The following is a 25,019-nucleotide window of genomic DNA, read 5'->3' on the forward strand; positions in this document are numbered from 1 at the left end:
TCTTCTCAGATCAGCATGTTAATGGGCCTTGACAGTACATTTCTGTCAAGGAACAGAGCTTATGGTGTGGGGGAACTGAGTAAAATAAGGAACGGATTATTTTTTCCATTTGTACAATACACCTATCAAATATTCTCTAGACAAATTTATAATAAAACATCAGCATCTGCTAACCCACTGTTAGCTAATGCAACCAAAATAACCCCCCATAAAGCTAAAAACAACTCTAGTCTCCCTCAAACATGACACTCAATAAAAGCCTGGGAAAACAGATGAGTGTGACAGCTAATTCCATTTGGTAAATACAGCCACCTGCTTGGAAGTCTGCATTTAAAGCCTGCAGCATTATTTAAAACAGTGGAGTGAGTGCAATAGACCTACTGGAGTATAATATTGGTAACCAGATACAAAACAGAAATGTAAAGGGATTAAGGAAAAACAAAGGGCCACAATAATCTAACAGATCTGTAGTGAAAGATTCCAAACTTGGACCTATTCCTGAATGAGTTAATGGAGGAAGTTTTCCCTTGATACAAAATGAAACATGAAGCCTATTTTTAAACAGTGGTTGTATTCCCAGCATAAAGTTTTGAAATCCAGGAAGTATAAATGTCCTGGGGATACCCCATCTTGATTCCTGACCAGGACTTTGGAACAATCACAGAACAGTGACCCCAGAATATCTGTCTCAACTTTTATTTTCTGCATGCTGGGACAGGACATGGGGAGTTCAGAGTGTGTTGTGGGAATACTCATACAAGGTAACGCTGTCGGCTCTGCAAAAGGCCAGCACAAAGCCTCTTCAACACTCCAGTGTCACCTAAGCCTTCCACACACATTGCCTAATTAAGACCACATTTGATTAAATAAATGGCTCGTTCTCATATAGAACAGTAATACATTTTGGATCAAAAATTGCAAGACAAATCTGTATGTTGCTGGGTTAAGAACTAAGATGAGCCACTCATGCAAGGGACTTCAGGGTCAGGCTAGCAATAACATGCAGATGTAAATGCATTATTTAGTTGCAGCACAGAATGCCAGTTGACATCCTAGAATGCATGAGAATGTAATTATTATATTACATAACCTAAGGTCATGATTAGGGTCTGCATGGAATATTGTAGCCAGGTTTGGACCCTATAAATCCCAATAGGGATGCATATCTTCTAGAAAAGGTAAATAGGAATCAAAGAAAGGAAGCATATTACAACTTAAAAACTCATCCCACAATGTGCTGACAGAAATTGTGTGTTCCTCTGTGGATTTCATTCTGCAGGGAAGGAAATCTCTTACGCAGAAGGAAGGAAGGTTATGATGACAGGGCTGTAGTTCTGATCAGATGACAAGTTTATGCGTACACTATGTGAAAAACAAGAGACTGAAAAGGGTTCTTATTGCAGTGCGTAGTAGGTACCACAGAGATTTGGGGATAGTTATATTTTAAATAAGCAGCAAGAGGGAAATTTATGGACACTCCTGGAATTTAGAGATTAAAGTTTAGGTTAAATATATGGAGGGGCTTGTTCCTCTCGAGGGTGATCAACATATTTGGAATTCTCTATTACTAGATATACTGCCAGAATATGGATTTCAGAAAACAATGTCAACTGCTAGGACTCATTTTGGGTATACATGAGCTCAGATGCTTAACTCTGATCATTCTCACTGTCATGCCTAGGGTTAAACCAGCCACTAGATGTGAGGAGGTCGAGAAGGAATTTTCTCTCAATTTTGTTAGGGATCTTGAGGGTGAGATGGGTTCAAGTAGTGAGAAGCACTAAAAGCAAAGGAGAGTTTCCCCTCCCCTCAGACGCTGTGCTGAGTGCTTTCCTTCCTATTTGAATCTGCTTTAACCTCTGGGTGGGGCAAGAGAAGTGTCTCCTTTCTCTGGAATGAGCAAGGACCATCTATCAGCATATTTCTCACAATCTGTTTCCTGTGACTGTGGTGGTCTGAAAGTACTTACAAGGCCCCCATCATCACAGTATCCAAAGAGGTGCCCAAGGTCAGAAAGGGCATCTCTGGCACAGCGAGGAATTCAACCCAGATCCCTTGAGTCCCGGTCCATGAGACCACACTTTCCAAGTCTCCATTTGAGGAAGAGGAGTCTGTAAATGGTATCTACATAGTAGTTCATTTATACTCTACAAATTCTCATTAAAATATTTAAATATCTTAGAGGCATTTGACATAAGAATATTATCTTACCCCGAGAATGGTGCCATTCAGAACACAACCATTCACAGGTTCTGGAAAAGAAAACATATACTTATTAGTGCTACCTAGGGCACTGCAATAAGGTTGTATATATTATAGCCCTGATCCTGCACACCTGGTAAAATTTCCACTGATGTCAATGGGAGCCGTCCCTGCATGAAGATGGCAAGATTTGGCCCTACCCATACATCATACCTCCCAGAGGCCCTACTTTTGGCAGTGCTGCCCTGAATTCCCCTTCTGAACCTTCCTTAGCTGCCTATTTTTTTCAAATATGTAGCATGAAGTCCCCTACAGTTCAGGCTTCCCACTTACAGAAGATCCCCTGATAGCTGCTCTATCAGTGGTAGACTCTTCTCCTTTTTCTCTCCACTCTCACTGCTCTCCCCCACTCCTATCCTCACAGCTTCTCACACCAGTATTTCCGTAAGCCAAGTTCAGAGGCAGACGACAAGGAGACAAGGAGAGCGACTTGCAAAGAGTAAGTAATAACATGGTCACTGTAACTAATCAAATTTGAGTTTCTTCTTTAACTAAAGCCAGGGCTGTTTGCTACTGTCTGGAAGGTGCTGCAATTTGTATTCACAATATTACAGGACAACTTCAGATTAAATTCGTTTACATAACATGTATTTCTGTAGGCTCTTAATGAGATGTACAAAATCAGTGAGTGAGCCACAGAACCCGAATCCTCTAATGATGCCGTTAGCAATTGTGAAACCTTACCGCACCGGCAGGAGGGACAGCAATTTGTTATTCGGTCACAGCGCAACTCATATCCTAAATGGCAGGTGGGTGCATCCATCTGAGAACATGACACGTTCCTTTTCTCAACAAAAACTTCGTCGTTCACTCGGACACACTTGTTGATAATGCAAGGGCTGAAGGGGGATCGCCACTCTGTGCCGACCTAAGCATGGGAGATTGCAAAAGGGTTAGGAGGAGTTGGTCGTGTTTGTGCAGTGGATAGAGGAGGGGGCACCATAACAAACCCAAAATGACGATTGATTTAAGCTGTTGGACACAGACCCAAGCAGTTATTCCCTATGCTTTAACTCCCAGAATTTTCAGCAAGGACCATGGTAGCCATCTGTCACCACACGGTTCTCCCTAAATCTTGGTGTGGACGGTGAGGTCATGAAATAGACTGCTGAATAGATTACAGAATTTAGGGGTGACAGCGACAGATTTAGGAGAAATTTTACTCCATGAAAATTGTGTGTAGGGGGACCAATTATTAGATTTAACTTAAAAAATTGCTCTTAGCGGCTGCTCTGGATTCAGAGGAACTATGGCAGATTTGTCTGTTTCTGAGGGGCCCTGTGGGAATTCAGACTTACAGAGACAGAGGCAGACTTTGGTAACATATTTTGGGCAGAAAGGATTTGTGAATGGAGAAAGGGGTCAGATCCTTGTTGCTGGATACAGATGGTGGTACTTGCCACTGGGTGAGAAAGATAGGGACCCTCAAGATCATACTGCTAGGAAGGGATGCCACAGAAGCCAGAAAAAAGGGGTTATCGTTGCATGATGGGAGGAGGTGCTGACAGAGGCCAGGCCAAAGTCTTGGTCCTGTGCAATCCCACATTTGCCTAGTGAAATCATGAACCATGGGATTCTGAGGCTCACTGAAATCTAACATTGTTAATGTTTATACTATGCTTTCAAGAGCTAAATCACTGTACAAATGCTGAATATTATTACAGCTATAATACGTAAGGGTGCCAGATAGAACTGGGACTTCCCACTGTGACTGTAATCCACAGTGGCACAAACACCGACAGTGAAGGAAGATTGACTATAATTAAGAATCATTTCAGAACCTTGGGAAAGGAACTGAAGATGAAATTGACTTCCCTTCTGTGCCAAGAAAAAGCAAAGAAAGCAAATGACTGATACTAAACACCAACTGATAGGTGCCACAGCAATGTGTGAGCGCCTTGTATTTTGAGAGCCGTTGAATGTATTCTCTGAATAGAGACATTTTGGGAACATCTTTCTGTCTTTTGACTTCTTGGGAAAGATCTGAAGGGCTCAGTCCTCTAAGAATGCCAGGAGATTAACTCCCAGTGACATTGGCTCTGATTCAGCAAGGTACTCAAGCATGTGTCTAGCTTTAGGAATGGGAGTGGTTCTTAATGGGAGATGAGGAAGAGCCAAGCCCCTTGCAAGATTTTTTTCTTAATGATGTTTCCCCGTTCACTATGAGACACATGATGTGGTACATTTTAAAAAAAATCAAATTAAAATAAATACATAATAAATCATTCATCATAATTACTGATTAAAGACCACGAGCTATTTTAGTTTGTGGCTTTTCGTTTGAGAAAAATCACCTTGGTTCTAGCAGACAGAAGATAAAGGTAGAACTCATAACAAAATATGTCCAAATTAAAAATATTCATTAGGAAAAAAAAAGGCTGATAAATATTCAAAGTCATTCACACTACTCTGGCCGCATAAAGGGTCTTTATAGTGGGTGTACATGTAACTTACTGCCAGAGTGTTGTCAAGGGGCTTTAGTGTAAATGACAATCGGGCTCTCATTTTCTAATACTAAAAAGAGCATCAACCTTCAATGTATGAGACACTGGGAAAGTCAGTCCACTTTTTTCTGTCACCCAATGAGTTATTTCAGTGCTAATAGCTAGAAAGAGACAGCTACACACATCAGTGTATATGGATTCTATGGTTTATATAGGACAGTAAAGAATAGTAGATGCAGTGGAAGATGACAGCACGTTTCTTTGAAACCTTGATTTCTAAAGCAGAGAATGATGTTGGTACATAGGACTGCTGTCAGTTAAAATATGAGGGGTGAAGTCTTTGAGCTGTTGCATTATTTATTAATTATTATTAATTATTATTATTATTAAGGAAAGAAGCTGATTTTCTTTGCAAAAATGCAATGAAGAATTAGCACTGAATAGTTGTAGACAGCAATATGTAGAACAGTGAAAGCAGTTTAGCACATCTGTTTTAAACTGGGGAGAAGAAGCAGGAGAAACGGAAGGTCTAGCATTCTATTATATTTAACTTACTATTTTCCTTCCCTACTGTTTTGATCCCCAACCGCTGCACAGGATTAGGCAATTTAATGCTACTCGGGCAGGCAGAGGCTTGCCAAGGCTCGCAGGGTTAAGAGCAGAACAAAATGATTAGGCTGAAGAAATACGTAAATGAAGGGAAAAAGAAAACCAGTATCCCACTAGTCTGCAAAGCAAGGTGGATATCTGCTGCACATGTAAATGGGGTCTGTTTTTTTTTCCTTTATTATTTATTTCAATTTCTTCCAGCTATTCATTTACTATTGAACTCTCTGGAACAGTCACAAAGAAATTCTACTCAATGTGGTGCTGAAAATAAAATGTTATTCTGAGCAGACAACAAGTGCAGCACAGGCAACCACAGTACTGGCGTCTTCTTACTATCCCCTGGAAATGTGCTTCAACTCTGAGCCACCCTTTTTAATGGGGAGAGAGAGAATTCACTCTCTATCTAGAGCTGTCACCAGACCTGCAATGTTTGCCAAAAAGCAGTTTTGTTTTGATATTTTCAGAATGAAACGTTCTGATTTTTCAGTTCAAAATGGGCTTTTGTTTTGAATTTCCATGCAATTTTTTAAAAATGTTAAAGAATCCTTGACATTGAATTGAAATGTTGTGTTCAACCCAAAATGTTTATTTCAACTTTTTGATTCATTGAAAATTTTTAAAAAACTCATTGGTTTTCAGTTCAACCCAAAACAGATTTATTTTTCAGTTTTTTGGAATTGCCAGCACACTGAAAAATCTGTTATTTTCACACCTCTATCTCCATCTCCATTCAGTCCCTGGCATCACTGAGTGTGCCAATGAATATCCAAATGTGATGTCCTGCTTGAAGCAAACTGACAGCAGCTACTCAGTTCAAACAGTCCACTGCACAGACTTCATATGGTAATATCTTTAGGTAGCATCTAACCTCAGATAGATTGAGCTGGCAACCTACAGATGAATAAGGCCTGGTCTACAATGGGAGGGAATTGATCTAAGTTACGCAACTTCAGCTACGTCAATAATGTAGCTGAAGTTGATGTACTTAGATCGACTTACTGTGGTGTCTTCACTGTGGTGAGTCGACTGCTGCTGCTCCCCCTTGACTCCCCCTGAACCTCTCACAGCGGTAGAGTACAGAAGTCGACGGGAGAGTGCTTGGGGATTGCTTTATCGCGTCTAGACTAAGTGTTCACGGTGGTCAGTATGGTGGTACCAATCTCTTGAGCCATCCATAGTAAAGTTCTAATCTTATATACACAAAGGACAGAGAGATGGTCCTTTCAAGTTTACAAACATTGAACAGTGGATGTGGGTGTTTACAGCCAGAAATGACTGAGCGCTATAAAAAACCATCACTTCTTTTCAGTATTACTGGTTGACTTTCAAAGGCTAAGAAAACCTCAGTTTACATCATTCCACGCCCCACGTTTATGGACAGCAGACATTAGCAGTTTAACTCTCTGATGCCATTAAATTCCACCTGATCTGCAAGAAGGGAGTGTGTGTTTTTACAGCACATCATTGTTATTCAACAGTGCTCATCCTGCAGGAATGTTGAGGCTGTGGGGCTGCATGTTTTATAACAAAGTTCTATGACTTCAGGAACATAGAATCATGTGTGCTGTCTCAGTGTTGTGTCAAATTTCAGAAGCAACAAGGACTATTTACATTTTTAAAGGCAAAACAAAACCCAAAATATTTTGAATTAGAATGTCCGGGAGAGAATCATCAGGGACCCAATTCAGCAAAGCACTAGAACATATGTTTAAAGTTAAGCCTGGATAGATCTATCCAAATAATCAACTTGCTGGACAAACCAAAAAATTTTTTTAAGAGTTTTGGATTAACATTCCCCTCAGAATCAGTTTTATTGGCTAAATAAATCAATAATTTTGACTCAAAATGAAATGTTTCATTTTAATTTGGGCAAATGTAAACTGATTTTTTATTAAAAGCAAAGGAAATTCAGAAATGCCATTCACAAAACCACCAGAGGTGATGGAGGTGCACCCCCCTCAGCTCTGTAGTCAGGGGACTCATCTGGGAGGGGAAAGAATTGGGCTCCAGTGAATATTTAATTATTTATACAAAGTGGAACAGGACAACTGAGAGAGACCCACACCAGAATATCCCATAACCAAGCGGTCAGGACCCTCCTCACCTATAATGGGGGAAATCCAAGTTCAAATCCCTACCCATATCATGCAGAGCAGAGATTTGAAGTGGTGGCCTCCTGCATCCCAGCTGAGTGCTCTAGCCACGGTTCTATAAAGGGGATACACCTCCTCCTCTTTTGTGAATGGCATCTAAGTCTGCTGCTGACTCTAGGCCCGCCATTTTTGCATTTTGCCAACATGTGGCAAATTTGCAAATAGTTTTGCTCAACCCAAAACTGCATTTTTCAGTGAATAAATGATTTGTTTAAAAAATGTTGCCCAGCTCTGAGCATGGGTTTAAGTCTCATCTGTTTTAATTAGTTTTATACACGTCCTTACATTTTTTACCAAATCAGCGCTTATTGGTTCACATCCAAGAAATAAACTATTTTTAAGGCAAGAGGGAAATGCAAATATTTTGCTGACTAAATTATTTTGATAGGTTATCCTATATTCAGGAAGGTTTAATGTCTTCCTGTTCCTTTTTTTTAGTGTCACTAATATGTGAGAAGTCTTTCTAAAAGATATGCACTAGCTCAAACAGAAGCTATGGGCTTGATGCAGGAATTAATATGTCATGTTCTATGGTCTGTGTTATGTAGGAGGTTGGACTAGATAATCGTGATGTTCCTTTCTTGTCATACAATCTATGACAGTAGAGTCTGAACCAAGTCTGTGGCCTGCATTGTGCAGGAGGTCAGACTAGATGATCATAATGGTCCCTTCTGACCTTAAAGTCTATGAGTCTATGACTGGCTCAGGTTAACAGAGCCTAAAACATTAAGATTAAAAGACTTTGGTAGTTTTAGCATGGTACTGGAAGATACAAATTCCTTCCTCTTCTACTGACTTGCTGTTTGACTGTGGGCAAGTCACCCAGGCTACGTCTACACTACGAGGTAGAGATGTGGTTCTCAGCTTGCGTACACATACTCGCTCTAGCTCTTTGAGAGCCAGACCAAGAATGAATAGTAGTCACAGGGAGCAGCGGCAGGGGCATGGCACAGCCATGCTGAGCACAAATCCAACTTCACTCTGCGGGTACGTACAGCTCCACAGCTGCTGCCTGTGCTACTGCAGCTGCACTGCTATTTAGACGTGTGCTGGATCTCCTACAGCACGTGTGAATATGTGTTGGGAAGTTGGGAACCACACCTCTCGCTCATAGTGCACAAGGAGCCTTAGTCACTCTATGCCTCGGTTGGGCATAATAATATCTCACGCACAGAAGCATTTTAAGGTTTACTTTAAATTTGTAACATGCATTTGAAGATGTGAAATCCTAATAAACTAAACATGGACATGACAACCAGCTGATCTGTTTACACAATAAGCAACCTGCACAATTTCCCTTCTCCTCTAGAAGAGAAAAACATTTTAGTCCCATTTCCTAAACGAGGAGGACTGAGCACATTGTTAGCAGGATGGAACTCTTGACCTTACCTCATGCAAACGAACATCTACCTCCCCTCGAGACCATGAGTTCTGCTCTTCACACATCGTCTTCTGACATTTTCCACAACACTCCCCTTCCTGGTTGACATACGTATATCCCTGTCAGAGGAGAACAAGGTAGTGGTTGTAGTTATATTAGAAAGCAACACAAGACAATGAGAAGTTTGATGATGATACATTTGCAAGAGACACTTAACATTAAGGTTGTGTCATAGTACAATTTCTTATTGTATAGTGCAGTTTAAACAAAACTATAAGGACACAGGAATTGCTGTAACAGAACAAATGGTCCACGGTAAGTGGCCAATATTATGTGTTTCAGAAAAATGTGAAAAACCCTCATAATTGTGCAATATTATTCACTACAGGTAGAGACTTCTGATTATCGGCTGCTGATTCGTTTACTGAAGCCACTGATTTTTTCCCACTAACTAGAGTAACTGCAGACATTATTCTTATTCATGTGTCTAGTCCATTTTGAATCTTACTAAGGGCCTGGTCCTGAAAGGATATGAGCATCTCCAGTGAAGTGCTGAGCAGCCTTTCTCTGAATTCAATGAGAGTCAATGGTGCCTAGCACTTTGCAGGATTACCATAATTAATTATTATTATTACTATTATTGTGTCGCATGAACACTGGCAGGCTCCAAATAAGGATCAGAGCTCCATTGCACTAGATTCTGTACAAATCATGCAGTAAAAAAGATACAACTCCAGCCCCAAAGTGCTTACAATCTAGATTTCTGACAAGATTTAACATATAGATGAAACAAACAAGCAAAGATGGATGGGGAGGCTGAGGTAACATTAAAATGAGCATGTTTTGGTCCCTAAACTATTTCTTTCAATAATATCTTGCAGCAGTGAGTTCCAACATTTAATTGTATACAAGCATTTTATTTTATCCAGGTAAAATTTGTTGCACTTTGCACTACCCTCTAGTTTTGAGGACGAGCAAATTAATGCACTCCACTGGCCGATTCCTCTTATTTTCTATAACAATCTCTTCATTTATTCTTTGTCTGTGCTGTAAAAGACCTGTCACAGTCCACTATACCAGGACTTCGCAACCCATGGCACCTCATGCACAGGTTAGTTATGAAGAGGTGCCCACTGGCTTGGACCCTACAGATTGGGAAAAAATAGCAGCAAAATCTTTCAGACACTATGGCCCAATGAGAGCAAGCAAAAGGGAAGAAAAACAACAGCACATCTCTCTTCTCCCTCCCCTCTCATACCACACCCAATCTCAGAGCAGTTCCTCTTCTGCCTCAACTCTTTTGCTTTCACAGCGATCAGCTCTGAGGGAAGCTCTCAAGTGGCTACAAAGAACTGTGGGATAGGCTAGGTCCTGGTTAGAAACCCAAAGTGAATCCCAGGTTAAATAAACCTTTAAGGATCACAGTATCATCTCCATTTAAAAAAACAACAACAACGAAACATCTATATAACTGGGGAGGGGGGCTAATGGTTTTGCTGATTTACAACTATTACGGAATAAGAAAATGTAAGAAAGAACTATTCTAGCAGCGTCATGGTTGTTAATCAGAACAGTCAACAAAAAGGAGGGAATTCAAAATTAAGGGTGAATCAGAAAAATGCTTAATATGTTCAGCCATCTGACTGGGTTTATACTCAAACAAAGGCGGAGAGTTATTCAGAGTTGCTATAGCCAATATCCTCAGTTTGCAGAGAATTGCATATGGAGCAGAAAAATGTATTGGCTGATCATTTCACTGGTGATTTGGCCACTACTTTCCTTCATAAAATAACCAACCACCACACAGTATACAACACTGGAGCATCTGGCTAACTGAAAGAAAGCAATGATCTTTATTTCTCCATCTCTGGGTTTGAAAAGCATGGATCCCCATAGGGCATAGAGCAGTTTTACTTTCAATACTGAGCTGGCAACATGATGACCTGAATTTGAGACGGGACTAAAATATTAAATAAGCTCAGTGCCACCTTTCACTCTGGTTTTACATCTGTACAGTGGATGGCTGCTTTTTAGGAAGGCTCTGCCTGGATGTTGGAAGCATTGACCCCATTACTCCTGTCCCAGCCACAGTTAGCCCTGCCAACGTCAATATCAGCCTCTTTTCATGGACAGCCCAATCGCTGTACCTGAAGGCATGAGCCACCTTGCATAATGAATGGGGCAGAACAGAGTGCAAAACTGACTGATCTTCCTGACAAACAGATGTATTTAACAGAGTTGTTTGGGAAATATTTTGTTCTCATGAAACATTTCAGTTAAAACACATTTTGTTACTGGTTTGGTCATAATTTTTCTTTGCAGATTTTCAGGTTTCCATTGAAAATTTTCAGTTTGAAACCAAAACATTTTTGGTTTTCCACAAAAAATGTTCAATAAAAATACTTTTTTTTTCCATAAGAATTTCTGTTTTGCCAAAAAAATATCAGGTAAAAATCTTTCAATGGGAAATTTTCCTCTAGCTCTAGTATTTAACTTAGAAATTCAAAACAGCCTCATGAAGAGTTTACTTGAACATATTTTAGCCAGTAGATTCTGTAAACAGTTTGCAAACAGACTATACATTTGACCTTTCAATATTAAACCTCCATGACTGGGCACTTAAGCATGGCTTCTGTTCCCTTTTTGAATAACTTTTATTGTATCTTTTAATATAAATATTTTAGGCCTTGGCCCTGCAATGTGACTCATGTGGACAGATCTCTGAAGGTAATGAGGCTTTCTGCGGGCACAGAGGTTTGCCCATGTACATCACAGCGGAAGACTGAGTCTTTAGTAGCATAATTTTGATTGTGTGTGAAGTCATGCTGCTGAATCTGTTATTTTGCATTGCTTCCGTTTGTTAAATATATGTCAGAAGCACCTACGGCATGTGACAGATGCTTTTTATCTTTGTTATAAATTCAAATAGACAAATAAAAATAAGATAATCAGCTGCTTTTGCCCAGAATTTATTCAGTTTCTTGAGTAAGTGGATCCTGGCTATGGGATCTGAAATTGCAAAGAAAAGGGGGTGAAAATAGCAGATTTGAAATGTGCTTCAGAATTCTCAACAATTTTCATAAATACATTTTCCCCAACTAGTGGCCCAGCTAGAGGTGCAAATGACATCATGGCTCTTTGTGGGACTGGAAACTGAGTCAAACTCTCTATGGATCTGGCTCGTTTATGATACCCAGGTCTCCTCTATAGTATAAAGAATTGTTCTCCAGAAGACAAATTAGTCAATTTATTTACAACATGAAAGTAAGAGCTCACAAGTACAATGACAGTTCCTTTTATTTGTTTTAAAACACAAATGGGTGCAAGTAAATTTTTAGTAAAGGAAAATATATGATGACTATCAGGAAAAATAAGCTCTTTTTAGCTAGCTCAATAACCTCCTAAAAGAAGTGAAGGAAGCCTGTTTGAGGATCTGAAAATCAACTGGAATAAAAAACTAGAACATATATTGCTGGGAACAACCCTCCATTGGGCAGTGTATGGACAAAATGATCTAGGGTACATCTAACACTGCCCCGTCCCTAGCTTCAGAGCCTGGGCTCCAGCCCAAACTCAAATGTCTACACAGGTATTTTTAGTGCCATAATGTGAGCCCGTCTGTAGACCTGGGCTCTGACTCGCTGCAGTGGGTTTGAAAATGCAATGTAGACAGACCTCTAGTAGATCCTTAGATACTATGGTGATGAGTGCCACATACATTTCTGGATAGATTGGATTAAACAGACTAGACAATCTTTACCATCTCTACCCTTCATAGTTCTGGGACCACTTATGATGCAACATTGTTTGACACTTTTTGTTCAAGTTTTTACTTACTGCACTGACTCAACATTCTGCTAGTTCCCCTGTTTTCAATGACTGATCTTCTGCTTTTATTTCCCCCTCCGCCCTGGTCTTTTATACATTTGGATTTCACATTTCAAATAGAGATTCAAAATTCAAAATGAGCCTGTGCTAAGTTTCCAAGCCTCTGTCACATTGGCATGAAGATCACTGTCTATGGGTCTAAAAAATCCTATTGCCCTGGGAGGTAAGGAATAATGAACACAAATCATCCTTCACACTTGAGCAGGTGCACATGGCTGACTTGGGAGTAATAATAAGCAGCAGCTGTGGGGAAACTTACAAGGGTTTAGTTACACCAACTCTCTCCCCCTGCACAAGCTCTGAGACAGAATTGGGCTCAACAAGGGAAAGTGACAGCATATGGATAAAATCACAGGATAGAGAATATTCACACTCTGTTGAATTGGAGTTAGGTTTGCAATAAACATAGGAGGAACTTGAGTTAATTCCATGCCCTTCAGAAGTGACAGAGGATTTTACACTCTGATTCATTGACTATTTAAGGTTATTAAAGGGATCCACATATTCTGTGACTTGGCATATTTCCACATATTCTCTTTAATTCTAACTTTCCGTGAGGTCTGGGAGCTGCTGCACACTTCATCCTCAGGAGGATGCTGAGTCTTTGCAAACAGAATAGAGACTCTTTCAGCTCCCCCTCTCTAACAATAGGGTGGAAAAGAGAATGGAGATCATCCCTCAAAATAGGGACTTTTCTTAAAAATCCATGAATATTTAGCACTTAAATGCCATGGGGATGGATATATTACAGACTGACACAGATTAAAGGGATATAATCAGAGACTGAGAGAGACTGAGATAGAGCCAACAGGATTTATTTGGATGATGCTGAAATATTCAGGCCAGCTCCTCAGCTGGTGTAAATCAGCACAGCTCTATTGATTGAGCTATACTGATTTACACCAGCTGAGCACCTGGCCCCCAGTTTACAAGTCTTCAAAGCATTAAGATTTATTGTACCTTGTTCTGCAATGAGCTAATGCAATAAAAACAAAGCGTTCGTAACAATCTTCCGAGTCACTTACATGGTTACTAAATACGATCGTTTCACAGTCAACATTCAAACTACAGTCTTCCTTTAAAATATCTTTTCTTTGATCTTTCATGCATATAACGTTAGCCTTTTACAGTCATGCTTAACATATGGGAGAAGACAAACTTTGCTACTTCAAAGAAAAATGTCAGTTTGAAATACTGGAGATTAAAGTAATAGATTTCATGGTCAGCATCCATTACAATCATCATTTGCCATGCCTCGGCATAAATGCTCCAAATGCTCTTGTGTTATAATTTAACACAATTCTCAAGAGGCCTGAAAATCTTTCATAATCGATTTACACACACTTAGCCAAATGGGTCTGATTAAGATGTGTATCACTGAAAGTTATGTATGAAATGCTTTTCATAATCACATCACCCTTAAACTGAGTATGTTTATATCATTTACCCAGGTTCCTGATTTTAAGGATGCTGACAGGAAGCAAGAATGAAAGCAGGTGTTCCCTTCACATTAATTAGTGTTTGTATAGTCCTTTGAAATTGTAACCCGCTGTATTATTATTATGCTCCAGAGAGCTATTTTGATGTACTCATACAGAAATCATGTTGAAAAACCTCCAGGAGAACAGTAAGGTGCAGACACTACTCCTCCTGGTGGCAGATTCAGCAATTACAGCAATGACCCATTTTCTCTCCCAGAAACTCCTTGCCACTAGAAAGAATGAGATGGGGAGAAAAGAGAAACAAGGGCCGTGACACAGTTCAAAGCAAATCCATTTATATTTTGCAAGTTGGAGTTGATCTGAATGGAAAGCTTTTGGGGTGGATTTTATTTCATTGTTAATTTTTTATATTTGTACAAACACCTTGAAATAGGTGCATTTTAATTAAAAGTGTAGAAACTTATCACACAAAATAAATAGAGAGTTTTGAAAACAAGGTAAGTTTCAAAATTGATTTTACCATGAAGGATCTGGGGGTTATAGTGGATCACAAACTGAATATGAATCAACAACGTAATACTGTTGCAAAAACAGCTAACATCATTCTGGGATGTGTTAGCAGAATTGTTGTAAGCAAGACACAAGAAGAGGAGGTTAATTTCTGTAACTGGCAGTTCTTCAAGATGTGTGGTCCCTATTTGTATTCCATACGTGGGTGTGCATGCGTGGAATGCACCTAAGTCCGGGTTTTTCTAGCAGTGTTTGTTGACCCACACGTGCATTGAGCCTCTCCAGTGTCCCTCTTGCCGCTGAGTAGTCCAGTCTGCGGCAGAGGGTGTGGAGGGCGGGTATTGGAATACAAATAGAGACCACACATCTCAAAGAACCTCCAGTTACAGGTAAATAACCTCCCCTTCTTCTTTGAGTGATGGTCCCTGTATGCATTCCAGACATGGGTGATTAGTGAGCAGTGGTCAGTGCAGAGGTGGGTGTGAGGATGCGATAGGAAGTGAAGTCTGCAGTATGGTTTGGCCCATAGCAGCATCTGTAGCTGCCACTTGCTAAATGACGTAGTGGGTCATGAATGTGTGGATGTAGCACCAGGTTGCTGCATGACAGATGTCTTGCCATGAAGATGTCTGTGAGGCAGGGCGATGTAGACTCTTGTGCTTACATATGTTGTATGAGTATGTTGGATTGCGTGTAGCATTCGTGGATGCAGCCAGAGACCCATTTGGAGATTCACTGGGAGGAGAGGGCTTGGCCCTTGGATTGGTCAGGGATGGCCACAAATAGTTCTGTGATGTGAAAAAGGAACGAGTTCTGTGGAGGTAGAATGCCAGGGCACGGTGGATGTCAAGGGAGTGCAGGGCCCTGTCCGTGTGGGAGGCATGTGGTTTGGGGTGGAAAACAGATAGGTGAATGCACTGATTAAGGTGGAACTCCAACACTATCTTTAAGAGGAATTTAGGGTGAAGTCATAAGCAAACTTTATCCTTGTGGGAGACGGTGTAAGGGTAGTCTGCCATCATGGCCGCCAGTTCACCGACCCATCTAGCTAAGGTAATGGCTACCAAGAATATCACCTTCCTGGAGAGGTGGGAGAGGGAGCACATTGCCAGCAGCTCGGAGGGTGGCTTTGTGAGGGCAGACAGGAAGAAATTGATGTCCCATGGGGTGTGGGCTTGAGCTCTGGCAGGAAGGTATTGAATAAACCCCTCATGAAACAGACGGTGGTAGGATGTGTAAACTTGGAGGTGCCATGCACAGGGGGAAAAAAGCACTGAGAGCTGCTTGGTGGACTTGTACAGAGCTATGGGCAAGGCCCAACGTTTTGAGATCAAGAAGGTAGTCGAGGACGCTAGGAATGGACATAATGCAGTGGATGGTGATGGCAGTGAGCCCATGAGATGAAGCGTCTCCATGTAGCTCTGAGGTAGGCCCTGGTGGATGCCCTGCTCTGGAGGAGGATGTGTCTCACTAGGCATGTCCTGTCTACCCCTGAGCCCCATCCAAATACCAGGCCGTGAGATGAAGGGGGCCCAGATTGGGATGTCGAAGTCAGCCCTGATCTTGTACGAGATGATCCAGTAGTGTCTGGAGCTGGAGTAGTGTGTGGATGGGGAGTCTAAGGTGGTCTATAAACCAGAACTGGCATGGCCAGAACGGGGCTATAAGTATTATGGTAGCTCAGTCCTGCCGGATCTTGTGTAACACATGTGGGAGGAAGTGAATGGGGGGGGAAAGTGTAACAGAGGTTGCCTGTCCAGGAGAGAAGAGCTTCACCATGCAAATCCTTCCCATGGTTCCCCTTTCAGTTTTCACAAATGGCGAAGAGGTCCCACCATGGGGTGCCCCATTGGTGGAATAGGTATCGGAGTGTGATGTTGTGTAACTCCCGCTTGTGGTTGAGGAAGAGAGTCCTGCTGAGCATGTCTGCTGGGCATTTTGGATGCTTGGGAGGCACATGCCTTGAAGCATTACATGGTGTTTGATGCACCAGTTCTAAACATGGATGGACGCGGAGCAGAGGTTGGGAGATATGGCGCTGCCTTGCTTGTTTATGTACGTAACCACAGCAATGTTGTTGGAGAGCAATAGAACATGGGAGAGAACAAGCTCCACTGCCAGGAGAAGGTGCTCTGAGTGGCCGGGAGTCCTAGGCATGCCCGTGGAAATACCAGAGGATTCAGGTGGCTGGCTTGTCCAAGCAGCATGGAGGTGGAGGCAAGACAGGCAGTGCATGCACTAGTGAGCACTCTGAACAGGAAACTACCAGGGTGGTTGTTGGTACTGTTGGATCTCATTTGCACCGAGTTTTTCCTTCCACCCAAGGCAGTTTGGGCACTGGTGCAGTCGTCTCCACGTGTGACATCTCACCCAACCTGGCATAGCTCAGGGATGAAACACTGCACTTAGTGGCAGTCCAATGTGGGGACCTGCTCTTGGGCTCATGAGAGTGTTTCTTGATCTCGGGTCTGGGCTCATCCTTCATCACTGGTACTGTCAGATCCAGTACATGGGAAGAGGTAGGAAGTAGTGCTCACTGCTAGTGAGATTGCTGTACTGGCGATTCTGACAATCCCAGATCAGAATGAGCACATGGTCTCATTGTTTCTTCTGTGAGGAATTTATGTAGGTGGAGCTCCAGAGCTTCCTGGGTCTGAGGTGGGAAGGACTTGCAGATGGAACAATGAGCTGTGATATGAGCCTCATTGAGGCAATAAAGACATCTCTGCTATTCGTCACTCACTGAGAATGAGCACAGGCAGAAGACAGTTTTTAAATCCCAGAATGTGTGGCATAATCCCCAAGGGGTATAAACATTCCCCAAATGAGGATGACTATCATTATTAACCTACTACTAATCCTACAACTACTATCTATGCTCTAAACAACTATTAACAACTATATACAAATGGACAGAAGTCAGTCTCTTAGGAAGAACTAAAAGCTCTAAGGAACAGCGGTTCTGACTCAGGTCATGCAGCCATAAGAGGGAACTGGAGAGGCATCGACCCACACAAACTATTATACCCTTGGCTGTGAGCATGAGGGGACACACGACGCATGTGTGGGTCAATGGACACTATTAGGAAAACCTTCTGGATTCAGGTGCATGCGCACCCACTTATAGAATACATATAGGGACCATCACTCGAAGAAGTAATTCTTTCACTCAACTCAGCACTGATAAGGCCTCAACTGGAGTACTGTGTCCAATTCTGGGCACCACTTTGGGAAAGACATGGACAAATTGGAGAAAGTCAAGAAGAGAGTAACAAAAATAATTAAAGATCTAGAAAAACGTGAGCCACACGGGAAGATTGACAAAACTAGGTTTGTGTAGTCTGGAGAAAAGAAGACTGAAGGGTACATGATAACTGTCTTCAAGTATGTAAAAGGTTGTTATAAAGAGGAGCGTGATAAATTGTTCTCCTTAACCACCGAGGATGGGTCAAGAAGAAATGGGCTTATATTGCAGCAAGGGGGTTAGACGTTAGGAAAAAATCCTTAACTGTATGGGTTGTTAAGCACAAATGAATTAGCTGGGGAAGTTGTGGAATCTCTATCACTGGAGGTCTCCAAAAACAGGTTAGACAAGCCCCTGTCAGGGATGGTCTAGATTAGTCCTGCCTCAGTGCAGGGGACTGGACTAGATGACCTATCAAGTTCCCTTCCAGTCCCACATTTCTATGATTCTTTGAATGGGACCTCAGCAGAATCATTTGGAGATGGGAGGGTGATGTGCTTGGATATCTTTTTTCTGGTTGTGTTTCTACTAAGGGAAATTTGTAAGATTTCCCCTCCTTCTTCTAGTGGTGGAAGTTGTAGCATAGACAGTATATAAGGGGGAAGGAGGTTATTACACCTTGTCATCCAATCTTATCCTCAGCAGGATTAGATGGCACAGCTGTCAGAGCACCTGAGCCCCCTCTATACAAGAGCTTCCACCATTTCTCCCACTGGTAGGGATCCACTGGTGCAGAAACACACTTAGAAATTGTCTCATTGCAGATGCACTTGTCATCTGAGAAGGTAGCCAGCTGAACTCTGCCCATTCTGGAGACCTGGGGCTGGGAAACCACAGAGAAAGGAGATGAAGAAATAAATAAGGATTTCAAAAAAGGTGGGATAGAGGCAGTGGCATATCTGACCTGAGTTAAGAAGCTGGCCATGTGTACATTTACACAGAACCTGTGGAAGATGAGAATTAGCTCATTGTCAGGTATGATGCCAACATTATTTATGGACAATGGTGGAGATGCACTGGAGGTCTGAATTGTTTATCTTAACAAATGGTTCAGGGGTAACTTTAGTCACAGTCTATAACTATTTATATGGGGGATAGAACTTTGACAATAGAAGGCTCCTTCAATCTAGTAGACAAATGTATAACAAGATCCAAGGTCTGGAAGATGAAGTTAGATAAATTCAGGCTAGAAATAAGGCATACATTTTTACCGGTGAGAGTAATTAAACATTGGAACATCTTACTGAGGGTTGTGGTGGATTCTCCATTACTGGACATTTAAAAAATCAAGATTGGATGTTTTACTAAAAATATGATCTAGTTCAAACAGAAATTAATTCAGGGAGCCCCTATGGCCTGTATTATCACAATGGTTCCTTCTGGCCTTAATCTATGAGATATAGATAAGAGGGAGAGGTATTAGAACATGCTCTTCTTTACCAAGAAATCATAACAATGATCCCCAGTTTAAGAAGCTTCCTAACACTAATACAACTTCCTCTGTGATTGCATCTGATCTAAAAGAGCTTTGTGGACAGTTCAAAGTGGGAAATTATTTTGGCTGGGGCAATGCAAATCAGTAATAAGTTTAGAAGAAATAGAGTTCTCCACTTTGAAGGTTCTGACAGCAATAGCACAGGTCCTGCCATATCTGATAATTTACTAAAACAGCATAAGAAATGGCAGATTCCCAAAGAAAGCTGCCACGGTCCCCTCTGAAATAATGCTAAACCTTTTAGCAATTACCATGCTCATACTTAGGGTTGATTTGCACAGAACCTGCGGCTGTGCATTAATAATGATTTATTAGAGTAACAGTTTATTGACAACATTATGGCTATGAGCCAAAAGCCAGTTTGATATTTTAAGGTCAGATATTTCAGAACCTACTAGGCTAGAAACAAATGCCTTATGCAATCAGGAATGAGGGGGCTCCCCTGCAGTGGCTTAACACTCTTGCTTCTACCCTTGATGGTTTTTGAGACACTGGAGCCCATCCTGAGCCTTGGACCAATGTAATTTTGGAGGAAAGTCCAGACTTAAGGAAAGAAAGAAAGATTTTTGTGGCAGTGTATTTTTAAAATGGCATCTATTTGAAAACTGCTCAAGTTTTGAGGTGGATAAATGACCAGAGTGCAGTTGAGGTAGTGAAAGATAAAGGTGATTTATCACATTAATATGACTTCCACATAGACATACATGCCATCCAACCTTGACTTTCTGAACATACTGGTGGACACTACATTTGGATCAGCATGTCAGCTGAGATCTTCAAAGGAGTCTAAAAGAGTTAAGTACCTAAGTCCCATTGAAATTCAATGGGAGTTGGGCACCTAATTCCTTTTGGCTAAAATCCCAGCTGTAATTAAATAAATAGACTTCAGAATATGGGGCTGATTTTTAGGTCACAGAATTTTGAATAACTGAAGTCTTCATAACCAAGCATGCAATGCATGCAAAATGTGCAAAAACCTATGCTAATATAAGCTTAAATGAGAATTTAAACACACTAGTCAGGAAATTCAATGAACCTACAGCAATATTAACTCACTCACAAGGCAACTGCAGTGCTGTTGGCATTAAGATATACAAATCAATGCAAAAATACACCACCAATAAACAGGACAATTTTACTGCACATGTGCACAATGTGGCCAACTGAACATTGCTCAAACATTTGAATTTTCAGACACATTATGACTCGTTTTGATTCAAAGGGTAAAAAGAATGCTGCTGGTTTTTCAGATCGTAAGCTGTATTTGTAGTGTAGATGACTAACAACCATATTTTGAATGTAACTGAGCAGATTTGATGTGGGAGAACCGTTGCACAAGAGTAGATATCACTGTGATGACCTGGCCACTTTTCTGACCATCATTGCATTTTAATCAACTTGCTTGTTATTAACAAAGGTGGTTTGTGTTGCAAGGGGAGGGAAGGATAGTAGGAAGCAGGCTGCAAAGAGCTTTTCCTTCCTCTGGCATTCACTTCCATGTAGTCCCCACAGAGGAACAGTGGCTGAGTCAGATATAATGAATCCAACTGGGCATGTTAATCAGCAACAAGTGTGTGTAACTAATTTAGGAAAACATGCTGTTCAGTCAATTGTTTGAATAACTTCTGAGTTACTGTAATATGCACCTGATTAGCAACATTTAAAAAAACAGAACTAAGCAAATCAGTACTTCCCTTCAACCCACAAAGAGCTTCACTGGTGTAACCGATGTGCAGAGATCCATGGGCAATATGATCTATTCATGGGTTCTCCTGGCAAGACTTCATCCAAAGTTGAATCTTAAGGCATTTCACAGCTGTAATGTCTCTTAACTAACCCAGTTACCACCTGTTGCTACTAGTAAACTGCAAAAAGAAAGTCATTCTAGCTTCCTTGTCTTCCAACTGGAACTAGTATTCAGCCTTTTTAAGTCGAAAGCTGAAGCCAGAGTAAAAATTGGTTATAAATGTTGATTAAGAAACAGGTTTCAGATTATAGAACACTCCTGCTGCTAGGCTTTAGTGTGCATTGGTTTGCAGAGCACTAACTACTTCATTTTACTGAATGACTGAGGAAAAACAAATAGCCCCAATTTGTCCTGCTGTGTGGTGTGAAGGGGACCAACCAATGGGAAGAGCCATGGCTTGAGAGGGCACTATGAAGTGTGTTTTCCAGTTCCACATAGCCAAGGTTAGCTTCACCTCACATACTCTGTTCAGCCTACAGAGCACAAAGACAATGAGGAACAGGCCATGGAGCAGCGGAACTGCTGGTGTAAACTGTATGCTCCCCTTTCCTGTGTGGAGTATAGGCCGTGAAGAGAAGAAGGATCATAAATATGTCTGACAGCAGTCTTAACTAATCCAGACAGGTCTGAACTCCCCAGAGGAGTCAAAGTGCACTGACGGTGGCTGGTGGCAGCATGCCACATCTTCTAGCTGTGCTGCTGTTGAAGAGAGCTGAGTGGAGCATGGGATAAGCAGGTAAATAGGTGGGCAATTTAAACTGCAACAGGAAGCTGAGTAGGAGAGAGGGGATTAGAAGCCATGCAGGCTGCTATGGACAGTGGCCTCTCTCTCTCTGGTCCAGAGAAAGAGCCTAACTGGGCCCAGAGACTTTATGGACTAAGTGTGGGGACTCTGAACCAGTCTTGAGATAAGGGCCGTCTGAACTGCTGTTATAACTGCTCCTTCTCTGAGACCTTCCTGAAGAGTAAATACTTATTGTGTGAATTTGGTTTTGGCTTCCCCCTTGCTCGGATCCTCTGCAGCCATGCTATCCCCCACAGTCTTTTTCTGATGCCTTCCTTTAAGTGTCACTCACCTGAGGGCAGATCGTACTGCACGCTTTCTCAAGACATTCTGCAATATGAAGTCCTGTGACAGCATTTTCCATGTCAGTGCAGGTGCAATCTGTACAGCCTTCTTCCCAGGATTTCCCAACAGGGTAGACAACATTGTGATGCACACAAACCTGTCAGTGCAGTGAATGCATCAATGAACACATGTAAGGGCACATGCCATTCACTCTGAAAGGCTGACTTTCTGTCTGCCTGTCTCTTCTGGGATTTACCAGATCTACCATAACTCTTACAGGGTGTATTGGGCCCAGTGGAAATGCCTCAAGTCTTGAAAAGTTGTGGCTAGTTTATTACCAAAACAAAAGAGTTGCTGAAATCCAATGGACCAGAGACTGCTTGACTCAATTCAGTAGAGTTAGCCAAGGTTTGACTCAGTATAACTGAAAGAAGAGTTTGGTACAATATTCAGAGATAATAAAATAATAAAACCTAGTATCATTATCCCCTTTTCACAGATGGGGAAACTGAGACACAGATCTGTGAAGTGTTGTGCCCAAGGTCACCCAGTAGGCCTGTGGCAAAGCTGTGAATAAAACCCAGGTCTCCTGTGTCTCAACTAGTGCTCTATCCATTAAGCCATACTATCTCCAGATACTTAGTGTAGCATAATAGTCTATACAAATAAAAAAACAGTTAGGGACAAATTCTATTGTGGTGTAACTCTATTAGAGTCAATGGCATTACTTCAGGGATGAATTTGGCTCATGTGAAGAACTACAGTGAAATCAGTGACCGGAAGCATCAGGCATGGTCAAAATGCAGCTGCTCTAATGAGCATTTAGATCTAACGTAGTCACAAGTATTTCAGTTTAATATGGCAAATAGATTGTGTGCATATTTGAATAGCAACAAAAAGAAAGCTTGTAAAGAGTGAAATTCTGAAATGGAACATCTGTACAGAACATAACCCATGAGCTTTTTCTATTACAGAAGCAAAGTAAAAACTTCAGAATGATCTCTGAAATTCATGCTGCCAGAATGACTTCAGAGCTGCTACATGATTAGCTACATTTTCATCCTGAAAACCACAGAGTTACTGTAAACAGTTTAGTTTTGTTAATGTTGCAAGAAATTATTACAGTGTAACATGCATAGTGATGTGCAATTGTTCACTTTGCTTGCGTACAGTCTTATTACTAAAAGTCTTCATGTACTTGTCCGGCATTGCTTTGGGAGACTTGGCATTACCATGGAAAAACTGGGCTGACTGCTTTGGAGCAGCCTCTCCTTGCAAGAAGGATATTTTCCTCTGTAAGACGGACAGTTCATTCCACTCACCTTGTCTGGAATGCAGTTAGTAGTTGTGCAGCCACAGTCATTGGTGACAGACGTAGATAAATACCCAGCTGGGCAGCTCACTGTGGAGTTGGTACAGCTGCAGGTGCACTCATATTCATCACAACACTGGGTCTTCTTAACAGTCAGCTCTCGATGTGGAGGGCAGGAAGGAATGCGCTCCAGCTTGCATTCCTCTTGCTTGCAAGCTATCAAATAATTAGGTATCACACTGAGCACAGGGCATTACAGAATGATATAATAGAAACCACAAGTGTAGTTTCTCTTACAAGCAAGCCTCTGATACGGCACTGAGATCCACTAGGAATTGACTTCAATAAGTCACACAGGTGTAGAAGTCCCAACTAGCAGATCCTATTGCAAGTTCAGGACCAATGTTTTTATTCCTTCAGAAACACCTTCCCTCATTTATTACGCAGTAAAAAGTATTTGTAATGTTAGTAAGCTCTTGATCAGAGCCCCTGCAACTCTTAACATTGCTCTGTTCTATAGTTTATAGTGCATTCTCAGAAAGAGAAAGTAATGGCATGTTTCCAGTTTGCAAGATTGCTACGGGTCCTATTGGATCCAAATTGGTGTTTTCCAGACAGTCAGGCACTTATATTTGTTTCTTTGTTCAACCCCATTGCTCAAATATTGTTTAATGTTTAAAAGATACTTTACCACAACTGTAAGCTGGTTTACATTCTCCAGGGTTTGTCAATACAGGCTGAAGACCATCTTCACAAACAGGTACAGCAGGCATATCACAGGTAACTAAATCACATACTAAGACAAAAAAAATGAGGCAGTGTATCAGTTGGTACTTAGCTAGTTAGTCATCAAGAAAGATACCTCATTTTAAGATTTCCATGTACTTCATTGCTTCTCTGCTAATAGAGAATACGCATTAGTGCATGGTTCAGCAGGATACAATCCAATTTTAGAAACGATTTAGGGAACAATTCCTGTTTGGTTTTAGGTGCATTAAAGTTCTAACATTGTTTTTCACAAGTGTAGATTGTGTAGATTAGATAAACAATAGCTACTGAAAAAATGAAATAACCATTCTAAAGTCACTGAGACAAATTGTCCCCTGCCCCCCTCCGTGTACACACAGACACACACACACAAAACAAGGAAACTGTGTAGAGATTCATGAAGTTTTTTGTTCTCATGTGGGTTTTTCCCCACAAAGAGGTGAATATGGACCTCAAATGCTTTGAAAAAGACTATCTTAATCAATACTTGATCTAACAGAAAATGCCAATCGTAAGTTTGAAAAGTAGCTAGTAAACAAAAAAAAATCGAGACCTTGACATCATTATAAACTATAGCTCTCCCCGTTATCTGCAACCTACCACACTCATACTTTGGACAACACTGATCGGAATCCTGGCGTAGTCTGGAAACTTCACAGGGACCACAAACTGCAGCTAGAGTGGGGGGGGAGGGA

At 41.3% G+C, this 25,019-nt stretch overlaps 1 protein-coding gene across 2 annotated transcripts in view; it reads right to left on the reverse strand.

Moving 5' to 3' along the window:
* VWF (von Willebrand factor) overlaps positions 1–25,019 on the reverse strand; it is a 232,140-nt gene that overhangs the window by 23,581 nt on the left and 183,540 nt on the right. For both annotated transcript variants that reach the window (XM_039539548.1, XM_039539538.1), the window contains 7 exons: positions 24,925–24,999; positions 24,248–24,352; positions 23,567–23,772; positions 22,252–22,401; positions 8,858–8,968; positions 2,947–3,130; positions 2,212–2,252 (listed from right to left, as the gene is read on the reverse strand). In XM_039539548.1, the coding sequence (XP_039395482.1) occupies positions 2,212–2,252; positions 2,947–3,130; positions 8,858–8,968; positions 22,252–22,401; positions 23,567–23,772; positions 24,248–24,352; positions 24,925–24,999 (872 nt within the window). The remainder of the gene's footprint in view (positions 1–2,211; positions 2,253–2,946; positions 3,131–8,857; positions 8,969–22,251; positions 22,402–23,566; positions 23,773–24,247; positions 24,353–24,924; positions 25,000–25,019) is intronic.

Source organism: Mauremys reevesii, linkage group 1 (assembly GCF_016161935.1).
Source record: "Mauremys reevesii isolate NIE-2019 linkage group 1, ASM1616193v1, whole genome shotgun sequence".
In the NCBI taxonomy this organism is placed as follows: Eukaryota; Metazoa; Chordata; order Testudines; family Geoemydidae; genus Mauremys; species Mauremys reevesii.